Source organism: Chiloscyllium punctatum, chromosome 26 (assembly GCF_047496795.1).
Source record: "Chiloscyllium punctatum isolate Juve2018m chromosome 26, sChiPun1.3, whole genome shotgun sequence".
Taxonomy (NCBI): Eukaryota; Metazoa; Chordata; class Chondrichthyes; order Orectolobiformes; family Hemiscylliidae; genus Chiloscyllium; species Chiloscyllium punctatum.
In genome coordinates, this window is record NC_092764.1 from 77,585,969 (window position 1) to 77,597,998 (window position 12,030).

A 12,030-nucleotide genomic window follows, 5' to 3' on the forward strand; every position below is an offset into this window, starting at 1 on the left:
ACCCCTTAGCCTCTGATGCTCCAAAGAAAATAGCCCCAGCCTATTCAACCTTTTCCTATAACTTAAGCCCTTCAACCCTGGCAACATCCTTGTATATCTTTACTGAACGCTTTCGAGTTTCACAATATCCTTTCTGTAGCAGGGAGATCAGAATTGGTGTACTACCTTTCTGTAATAAAGCGTTCCGATGCAAGTCTGAGGGATGCTGTAAGACATAACTATATTTTTGAACAGGTGATCAAAAACTTGTCCAGCTGGATAGGTAAAGAGTCTCTTCAAGGAGAAATCTGAGATGCAGAAGTTCAGGGAGGGTATTCCAGAGCTTGGGTCTATACTGCTGAAAGTAGTTACTAGTGGTGGTGCAGCTAAAATCAAAGGTGCTTAAAAGTTGAAATTAAAGTGTGCCCGTTGTGTTGTCCTCTCGTCCCATTACCTTCCAAACAAAGAAGAGGCAAAGTTGTGGAGTGATTTGGAAACTACAATGAGAATTTTAAACTCGAGCCATTGTTAGCCAGAAGCCAAAATAGGTCAGTAACCATGACTGATGATTGGCATGGACGAGTTGGATCGAAGAGTCATTTCTGTGCTGTACAGTTTTATGACGATGATGGGTGAATATTGTTTGAGCATTAAGACAATGCTGATGCATTTTGAATTATTTCCATTTGAAGAGGATATATTTTGGGAGGCCAGCTAGGATTGCGTTCAAATACCTGAATGTGGTAGTGACAAAGGCATGGATGAGGGTTTGACCATTACATGAGCTCAGGCCTAGGCAGAGCTAGATATTATTAAAGGTGGCAGTAGTTGGTCTTGGTGACTGTATGGCAGTGTGATTGAAAGCTGATCCTGGGGTTGAATATCACAGAGATTGATAAACAGTCTGATTCAGTTTTAGTTGCCACAGAGAGTGTTGCAATCCATAGTGAAGGAGTGGAGTTATGGTTGGGACCTGGATAATGATTTCAGTCTCTCCAGTGTCGGATAAATTTTCTATCTGATGATATGGTGATGGTGGAGGGATCAAGATACATGGTGGCAAGATGGAGCTAGTGTCTACAAAAATAAATTTCCATCCCAGGAGTGCAAAGCCAACTACTGGTTTCAACACTACACATGAAACTGACATGTTTTGGATGTTGCCAAAGAACAGCATGTTAGTGAGAAATGGGTGGTTCCAAGAAAGATGATGTAATCCACAGTTTCAGAAACTAAAGGTATGTTGAGAGGGATGAGGGAGGATAGTTTAACTTTTACAGTCACTTAGGATTTCATTTATACTTCAATAAAAGCTTTGGTACAGTTCCAAAAAGATTTGGAACTGTAATGGGCTTCGAAACCTTATTTGAGTGATTCAAACATGGACGTTAATTTGGGAGGCAAAAAAGTTCATGGTTGTTGAAGTAAAAAAGGAAAGGTCAAGATGAGGTGATACTTTACAAGAATAGAGGATTCACAAGTTTTTTTTAAAATTAAGGCATTAGTGGCAAATTTGAAGGAGTCAAGAAAGGAAATTGAGGGTTTTATACTTTAATGGAAATAAATCCAAAAAAAAAGGTTGGTCTTGTGGGCAAGTTAATATAGGAGTAAAAGTGTGAAAAGCAAATTGAGTTGGCCATAGGTGATTCAAAAATAAAGTTTCACCAGGTGAACTTGGGCAGGTGATAAATGCAGATGGTCTCAATCCTAATGACAGAAATCCCTGAACATCTGTCACCTGTCATTGGAGAAGACTGGAGAAAGTTGTTTGAGGGGGATGGCTTGCAGGAAAGAAATGAAACCAGTGGTTGGCTTTGCACTCCTGGGATGGAAATTTATTTTTGTAGACAAAAACAATACTTTGTGGTCCAGCCATATTGTGAATGGCTAAGCTATTTGTACCTGATATCCATTCATGCCCATATCCTTTGACCTTAAGGGAGCAGAGGTAAAGGTCAAAGCAGGGAAATGGCCATTGTGAGAAAGAAGAAAAGTTTTAATGGGCTACAGAAAGAAAGGTTGAGATGAAGACCTGGTCTGACACAGTTGATCACTGCATTCTCCTTGCAGCCACTATTTCTCACGGGCATGTTGCCTTTCAGCAACGTCATCCAAAACATGTCAGTTTCCAGATAATTAACGACAACCTCACCACAACCTGCCTTGATATACGCCACTGTCTCTATTATATTATCAGACTTTTTTTTTGGTATCGGGAAGATTGAAACTATTTTCTTTCATCTTGACTACAAACCCTGCAACCTCACTATTAATTGCAACCCTTTCCCTGGCAACTGTCCGAGACTGAGTCAAATAGTTCTTCAACTTTTGTGTGATATTCAATCCCCAAGATGAGCTTTTACTCATATTGCAGTCAGCAAGACCATCTCTGTACTGATACAGTGTCTTAATCCATCATCCAACAATCTCTTGGATACAGTCAGGGTGAGAATGAACAGGCCAATCTTGATTTGGTTCCAGAGGACAATTCAGTTAGAGTTATACTTGCAGAGGATATGACTCCGTTGCAGTGCTTTAAAATAAGTCTGTTATAAAACACATGTTTGGCAACTTCAGCCTCATGTGAGCTATTGTAGTTGGTTTTGGGCATGACACTTTACAAATGAAGTCAAGACATTTAAAAAGGGGCAGAAAAAAAGTCATGATAGTTATTCCAGAGATTAGGTACTTCAATTACCTAGATTGATTGCAGAAACAGGGTTGATCTTGCAGAAAGAAACATTGAGAAGAGTAAAGTCACGTTACAATAGATGCTAGAAAACAGAGATAAAAACAGAAAGTGCTGAGAAACTAAGGTTGACAGCATCTGAGAGAAATAGTGAACATTGAGTTTGGTACGATTCTTCATATGAGATTTTATAGCGATATTTAAAATGGACAGTCATAGGGGAAAGAGAAACAAAGGACAACAATTTGAGGTAATTTTTTTTTTTTTTTTATAGATTACTTACAGTGTGGAAACAGGCCCTTCGGCCCAACAAGTCCACACCGCCCCGCCGAAGCGTAACCCACCCATACCCCTACATGTACATCTACATCTACCCCTTACCTAACACTACGGGCAATTTAGCATGGCCAATTCACCTGACCTGCACATCTTTGGAGTGTGGGAGGAAACCGGAGCACCCGGAGGAAACCCACGCAGACACGGGGAGAACGTGCAAACTCCACACAGTTGCAAATTTGTAAGAGGAACAGTGGTAGCGTAGGGAATTTCTTTTTGCAGTAAGGGTTTGACATCTGGAAAGCACTGCCTGAGAATATAATAGAGGCCGATTGAGTAGTTCCATTCAAGTGAACAAGTTTGGAGGCCCACAGGGAAAAAGGCAAGTGATAGATAAAGAGGGAATGGAAGGTCCAGCCTTCCCTTTGATAAATATGTGGGCAAGATTTTGTAACAGAGGCACATGAGGAACCATGGCCTCCCTGGTAGGTTTGTTATATGACTGTCTGGGATGCATTAGGCATTAACCTCAATGGAGCTTCCATGGTCCTCCTTGTACTATTACAATGCCTCAGATGGTTTAGATATTGAGAAGGTCTCATGCAAAAAAGTCACGCGCCCTCCTCTACAGTTTACTGCATGAGTTCTGTTCCAATTAATTTGATGTTTTGTTTACATAATAGATTGGAGCTTCATTCAGTCAGGTGACGGTCTCGACATTTGTAGTGGATCTGAATCGTGTGAAGAAGACTGGTTCTATTGTCCAAGGTGTAGTTGAGGATGAAAAACTGTACAATCTACCGGTGACAAAAGGAGCAGTGCTCAGACGCAACTATGAGAGACCACTAACTACCTGCAGTAGGCCACAAAGGTACAACTACTTTTTGTTCAGTTGAGAGGCAAAAGTATAATGAGTTCTACAAGCTGCAAGAGTTTTTCATTATTCAAATGAGCACATTATACAAGTTTTGTGTAATAAGATAAAAAAAAACTGCGAATGGAGATCTGAAACAAAAACAAATTTTGCTGGATCATTGCAACTTCAGATTGTTCATTTCTAGGCTTCTTTTGTGTTGTTTTGTCTGTTGTTCCTATACCAGTCAATGGTTTAGCTTTGCGCAAGTTCCTTGAAAGCCCAAAAGGACTCTTCTGTGAGTCTTAAAGAAAAGTGCATCTGCATTTCTGCTTTCCTTTCCCTTTATACTGAGCATTTCAGCAAGAGTTTGTGTCTGACAACACTTTCATTGTCACAATTTTGTCTTTTATTCTGAGACTAGAGTTGCATCTGAATCGCACCACAAGCAGGTTAATTTTGACTTCAGTTCAACACTTAGCCAGCACCCATGGCATTTCAGTATCTTGAGTTAATCTTGTTAATTGTGGTGTACCACTCCTCTGTCAGCTTGTTTATAATTAATCTGCAATTTGTACATCTAAAATCACTTGCTATGGTATGCGTTTGTTTATATTTGGAAGTTGCAACACACCAAGTGGTCATTGGACCTAACTAGTCAGTGTTGGAGATAAACAGCAACACTAACAAGTTTTGATCCCTTGTACCTAATCTGTTAAAGTTCCCCATTATTCTTCTTTCCTTCAACCACTTATCCAAGCTGCTGAAAATTGACAAGCTTTACTTCAATTAACAACTGTTAGTCAATCTGCAGCCTTGTACCACTTTATATTTAAATAAAGTTTACTTTTTGCCCCAACTCCCTCATTTAGGCTCATCTATGTCTTATTGCAGTTCAACAAAATATGCTATATTGATTTTATTTTAGCTGTGATAGTGTGTCCAGAACTAACTTTTGCATTCACACTGACCCTAAACTAAATCTATCTGAGACTCTGTCTATATTGTAGAGAAATCTATAAGTAGAACATAGAATGTGAACATAGAACATAGAATATAAGTAGAATATAGAATTTCTATAATTTGCACCAACATAGAGGAAGTTGTTCAATGTGCCCAGAGCCTACATCCCATTAAGCACTTCAGTTTGCTTTCAACTACTACTTCACAAATGGACCTGAAATTGTTTATGGTATGAAGTACCTTAAAATGAGTTCTACAAGCTGCAAGAGTTTTTCATTATTCAAATGAGCACATTATACAAGCTTTATGTAATAAAACAAAAAAAACTGCAAATGGAGATCTGAAACAAACAAAAACAAATTTTGCTGGAGAACTCAGTAGGTCTGGCAGCATCTGGTGGAGAGAAAAAGAGTTAACATTTTGTGTGCAGCGACACCTCTTCAGAACTTTATGCAGTTAATATTGCATTTTACTACAAATGGGACAAGAAATATCGGTGAACATTCAAATTAGGAGCAAGAACAGGTCACTCTAGACTGCTCTACCATTATAGCTAATCTAGCTATAGTTCATTAGTTCATTTTCCTGCACACCATTGATAACCTTTTGCTTCCTTGCTATCAAGAAGCTGTACGTATCCGCCTTAAAATTATTCAAAAACTCTGTTCCTCAATAGATGGTGGAAGCAGAATTCCAAAAATTCATGACTCTCTGAGAGGAAAAAAATCTTAAATACCTTGCTTTTAGACAATGATCTTTAGTTCTAGATTCTCCCACAGGAGTATTTTCCACATTTAGCCTATCCTGACAGCTCAGAATCTTCTGTTTCAGTCATACCTTTACACTTTAAAATTCAGTCGATATAAAAGTAGTGCATCCAACCTTTCCGCAGAAGGCAACCAACCTATTATAGGTATTAGTTCAGTAAATCTGTGAACTGCTTTCAATACATATACATCTCCCTTTAAAAAAAAACAATCTGAAACAATGATGAGGCAGACTAGAGGAAAGAGATGGAAAGCTTAATAGTATGGTATAAAGACAACAATCTCTTCCCTGAATGAAGGAGCTGGTTATCAATTTCAGGGAGTAGAGGACATGCCCTAGTCTGTATCAATGATGCTAAGGTCGAGGTGGTTGAGAGTTTCAAGTTCCTTAGAGTAGATATCACCAACGATCTGTCCTGGTCCATCCACATCGACACTACAGTCAAAAAAGCATGACAATGCTTCTCCTTACTCAGAAGGCTAAGGAAATTTGGAATGTCCTTTGCAATTTTTATGTATGCACTATGGATAAATTACAGCTTGGTTTGACAACTGATTTGGCCAAGACTGCAAGAAATTACAAAGTTGTGAACACAGCCCAGTCTGTCATAAAATTTAGCCTTCCTTCTGTTGACTGTCTGCACTTCCCAGTGCTTTGGGAAAAGCAACCAATGTAATCAGACTCCTCCCACTCTGGTAATTCTCTCTTCCACCCTCTTCCAATGGGCAGAAGGTTCAAAAGTTTAAAAACACATACCAACAAATTCAAGAACATCATCTTCTCTGCTGTATTCAGACTTATGAATGGACCTTCGTATATTAGAATTGATTTTTCTCTACACCTTCTTTGTGGCTTTAATAATATATTCTGTTCTTTTACCCTGATATACTCACATAAGGTATGATTTGTTTGCATAGCATGCAAAACAATACTTTTCACTATCTCTGTGGATGTGACAATAATAAATCAGGTCAATATTAAACACAGGACTCCAAATGTGATCTGACTTGGTGCTCTGTCTGACTGAAGGAGAGGTTTACTGGAGTAATACCTCGTGTGTGTGTGTGTGTTGTCTTTTTGAGAAAAGGTTGGACAGTCATAGATTTATATCTACTTTTGCTTTAGATCGAAGAATTTGAGTCTGTTCTAGAAAGAAGACGACTGAGAATTGGGGGTTTTCAAAATCATGCTCAGCTTGGATAGAGTAGATGGGGAGAAGTTCCCACTCCAAAAAGGAAGAATAACAACTTGGCATAGATTAAATTGCCATGGAAAAGAGGCAAGGGTGATGAGATTCTCACAGTGAGTAGATGGCGGATGGAATGTACTGCCTAGAAATTTGGTTGAGGCATGTTCAATTGAGGCATTCAAGAGAATATTGGATGATTATTTAGATAGAAATAGTGTAAGGGTATGGAACAAAAGCAAAAGCTTGGATCTTGGTATTGATGCTTACTTGAAGACTTGGCACAACCACAATGTTACGAATGGCTTCCTTCTGCACCATAGCAATTCTGCGATTCTACATTCAACCTTCCTCAAACAATAGCATTCTATTAACTCCTAATTATTTGCAGTACTTACATACCAACCTTTTGCAATTTGTACAATAGGAAATCCACATCCCTCTGCAAACTCTCACCTTTTATATAAGATTTTTAAATTCTTCCAGCCAATTTACAATTATACACTTTCCCATGTTATATTCCATTTGCTAGACCTTCCACTCATTTAACCTATCCATATGTCCTCTTCACAACTTTCTTATCTGTCTTTGGATCAGTAACAAATTTCACAACCTTGCCTTTAGTCCCTCCATCAAAGTAATTTACATAAATTTTTTTAAAGTTCCAGCAGTGATCCCTGTAACACACAACTCATTACATCTTGCAAAGCAGAAGCTAACCCATCTCTATGTCTTTACAATCTTTAACAATAGCTTACAGCATTTTCCCTATGAGACATGTTAAGCTATTTGACCTATGGTTTTCCATTTTCTGTTAACCATCCCTTTTTCAAATGTAGGAACTATATTAGTTCATTTTCAATCCATTGGAACCTACCCTGAATTTAGGGAATGCTGGAAAATTTTTTAAAAATGCATGAACTATCTCAATAGCAATTTCTTTTAAAAGAATCTGGTGTTGGGAATACAAGCATTTCTGGACAATGTGAAGAACTGGAGCAAATTGAGTTGGTGGGACATTTTCTGGAATAAAAAGGTTAGATTGCCTGTAATTGCTGACACACCTGCCTATGTGCTAATTCTTGCTGGTTGGCTTCTGTTTGAAACATCTAGAGAGCTTGAGAAGGAGAACCAAAGGTAAAGTTTGTAAGGTTGCAGGATCTCCTTTTTTTTTTCTCTCCTCAGTATTTTTACTCCCTTGCAAACTCTGAGAAGCTGAGATATCGCTTTCCAAAAACCTGGAACCAGCTTGATTATCAGTCAAACTGAAACTTCTATTTAAAAGATGTTCATTAGTAAATCACTGTTGGTGATTCGAGTTTGTTAACAAAAAGCTTGGGAACTGCAAGGAGTCATCAACTTCTACCTTCCCTTTCATCGATCATTGGTTGATAACCAGTTGCATTCCATTTTTTTGTAAAATATCATCTCTGCAGAATCATTGCTGTCCTATGAGTGCATACGTTTGTTTGGGTTTAAAAGGGGGACAATAGTTCTAATTCTGCATTATATTTTAGATATTAAGTGTTTGTCACTTATTTTATGTCACATTACAGGTGATCACCATTGCACTACACACATTCCCACACACACACACATTCCCACACACACACACACACATTCCCACACACACACACACATTCCCACACACACACACATTCACGCCCCCCTCACAGACTTAAGACACTCTGCACTCACTACACACACACACACACACACACACACACACACACACACACTTTCTCACACTCACAACCCCCACCCCAGACAGACACACACACACAGACAAAGGCCCACATGCACACATATATTTTATGTGGTGAATTTGTACTTGCAGAGTTACATTGCACTTTGCTCAAAAGCAGCATACATTCATGTAGAACTTTGAGCTCAAAAACTGCATGAATTTATGTAAAACTCTGATTCTAATCTAAAAAGTGAGATAACAATCTAAACATCAGGTCATAGACAGAGAACACAGGGGGTTAACATCTTCAACATATTGTCTAGCTATCATCATTGTCAACAGCTAATCTGAGAATGCAACTTTTAAACAAAAAAGGGTTTTGTGATTTACGCATGAAGGAAGTGAAACTATCACTGTATTCTAACAGAAGAAAGGCTTAACAGACAATCAATTTTTCAATGTATAATTTCAGTTACATCACACTGCAAATTTTTGCTATAAATTCTGTTACGATCGAGCCCTCCACAATCACCTGATGAAGGAGCATCGCTTCGAAAGTTAGTGTGCTTCCAATTAAACCTGTTGGACTATAATCTGGTGTTGTGTGATTTTTAACTTTGTTTTAAAATAGGTTTTGTTATACTAGACAAATTATTTTGAGTTTATTGAATAAGTCTGGTGGAATTTCATTTTATTCTGGATAGTAGTACCAAATGGCCATTTTGTCAAGTAGTGGGGCCTGATTATTAGCATATCTGTTTCTTTCTAACCCCCCCCCCCCCCCCCACTCTCCGCGCCACCAGTACAGTTCTAATACTAAGGATGAAGATTATGAAGGCTGAGATCTTGTCAACCTGCAGCTCCAGTAATTTGCTCAGTATCACTTTTTGGTGGTTTATAATTTTCTTGAGCTCCCCCCTCTCTCTGACATTTCCTGATTTCTTCAGTTCATCCGTCATCACCTTATTTTCTTTTGTTAATCTCCAGACTCATTCTGTACAGGACTAAAGCTCAATTTGCTTTTTTGTTTAGATATCAACAGAAGCTCTTACATTTATGGCTAGATTATCTTAACTTTTTTCTCTCCTTGTTCATCTTTGTTATTGTTTGCTTTTTGTGTTTTGTTCACCCTTGTCATCTACCACCCATCCTCTCTCAAAACTGTGCTTTTTCTTCGAGTTTGATATGATCTTTAATGTTTTTAGTTCACCAAGGATGGTGGGTCCTTACCTCAGTATTTCTATTTCTCTTTGGACTGTATCTATTTTGTGTACTGTGAAATATTCCCTCAAATGTGTGTCACTGTATCTCTATTACCTATCCCTTAACCTAACTTGTAAATTCACTTCAGCTAGCTCTACTTCTGTGTCCTCAAGTTTATCCTTTCTTAAGTTTAGAATACTTGTTTCTCTCCCTCAAACTGAATGTAAAATCTAACCTCTTATGTTCACTGTTACCTAAGTACATTATCACTGAAATCATTAACCATGTTGCACAATGCTATGTCTACTGTAGCTTGCTTTCTGGTTAGCTCCTTAAGTATACTGTTCTAAAAACTATCCCACAAACACTATATAAACATCTCCTATCATTCCTCATGATTATTACCATACTTTTTTAACAGCTCCCATTACTGCTTTCTTTATCCTCTGTCCTCTTATCTGGTTACTGTTATGGGAAACAAATTATTTCAACTTTATTATTTCTCATTTCTGTCCAAGTGCCTTCTACAATGTGGTATCCTGAACTTGGGTCATCCCTCTCTATTGGGCTGGTACTCTTACTAATTAACAGACTACCCAATCCCCCACAAAAAAATGTCAAATTGTACTTATTTATTTCTGCTTACATTGTCAGTTCAGCAGTTTTTTTTTGAATGCTGCATGCACTCAAATAGTGAACATTTATTTTTGTCCTTCTGTTAATTTTTAACCTCTACCCTCCTCTGTTGATTTACTCTTAGATTTGTACTGTCTTTTCTGTTCAGTCTATTTATTATTTTCCATATTAATACTGTTCTCTGTTGCCTTGTGTCTACTCTTTGATTTTTTTTTCTTTGTCTATGGTCTAATTGTATGAGGAAGGTAATATGCCAACATTGTGTACTCAACTGAAGTCCTACTTTAAACACTGGGAGATTTTGATCATATTAAATTGAGTCTGTTTGATCATATTAAATCACAGGATCAAAAGACCCATTTGACTTCCTAGGCTACTTAGTGTCAGTTCTCATGGATAATGGGCCAAATACTTTTGGATAAAATCCTCTGGTTATTTTAAGAGCTTTCTTCAGCTGATATAGTTTTACCTATCCTCTGTGCGCGCGCACACACACACCTCCCCATCCCCCCAACCTCTTATCAACAAGTGGAAACTATTTTGTCTCTATAGTAAAGTGAAGGAGGAGCCAGAGAGTGAAGGACGCATTCCAAGTGGGGAAGAGGAGAAGGATGACAAAGAATCAACAGCAGAAATTCGAAATCCAGAGGAATACAAGGAGATCTTTCAACCACAAAATGCCATTGGTCAGTATGAAATCATTTTCTGTTTCTGAATATTATACATTTATTTAAACTGTTCCAGTGAATAACCATATTGAGGATTTATGGAATCTGCCTAGTTTCTGAGAAGCTGACATATCTGGAGACCATTTGTTGTGGAAACATTTTCTGTCAAGATCACCTGTCGTGTTACTCACCTTACCAGGTAAAAATGGTGATATTTTCATTGAAATCATGGAAGGTCTCTGACAAAGAAAACCATTGGCACATTGCATGCATGCTGGTTGACAAAGAGCTACCCAGTCTAGCCCGATTTTCCTGCATAGGTATGTCATTTTGTATGTCATTCCTCGTCAATTGGACATGAAGTATTTTTTAAAATGTGTTGAGAGTTTATTCTTTTATCGCCTATTCAGGCAGTGAAATTGAGGTTCTTGCCATCCTGTTCGTAAAAAAAAAAGTTTCCTCCTTTTCCCTTTAATTCTTTACCACTTAGGTTGAATCCTATTCTTTTCTTATTCCAAGGAAAACAACCTTAGCCATCCAGTTTTTCTTCCATATATAAGACACTCTTTGGAAATCTGTGTACTTTATGGAAAAGATGTGATCTTACTATAATATGGTTACAAGAACTGAATTTAATATGTGCAAATTGAGGTCTAACTGGTGTTGTAAACAATTCTTGCTCAAGCTCCTCACGTATTCAGTGCCTTGGCTTTTTAAAAAAAAACAAGACATACACATGCTTAATCACACTATCTGTCATGCTACCTTTCAGAATCTTGGCAATGCACTTCAAGGTTCTTTCTTGTTTTTTCATACTGCTCAGAATCTTTCCATTTATTGTTACACTTCCAAAATGCTTACCCCTCACTTCTCTGAATTGAATTCCACATGTTTTTTAAACCTTCATCTTCAACTATCAGAGCATTCTATACCTTCTTTCAGTCAAAAGCTTTCCTCCTCACTATCAACCAAACAATCAATTTTTGTATCATCTGTAAACTACTACAGCTGAGTCTGAATCATGAATGTAAACTACGAACTGCAAGGAACTGAGTAATGAACCCTGAGGAATCCCACTGGGTACCAGTTTCTTGTCTTAAAGCAAGTGTCAGCCAAGTACCC

The 12,030-nt window shown here is 38.0% G+C and overlaps 1 protein-coding gene across 1 annotated transcript in view; it reads left to right on the forward strand.

Annotated features, from left to right (window-relative positions):
- Window positions 1–12,030, forward strand: part of katnb1 (katanin p80 (WD repeat containing) subunit B 1) — a 79,507-nt gene that overhangs the window by 27,405 nt on the left and 40,072 nt on the right. Inside the window, exons 10-11 of the mRNA XM_072547714.1 lie at window positions 3,628–3,815; window positions 10,793–10,926. Of these exons, the coding sequence (XP_072403815.1) occupies window positions 3,628–3,815; window positions 10,793–10,926 (322 nt within the window). The remainder of the gene's footprint in view (window positions 1–3,627; window positions 3,816–10,792; window positions 10,927–12,030) is intronic.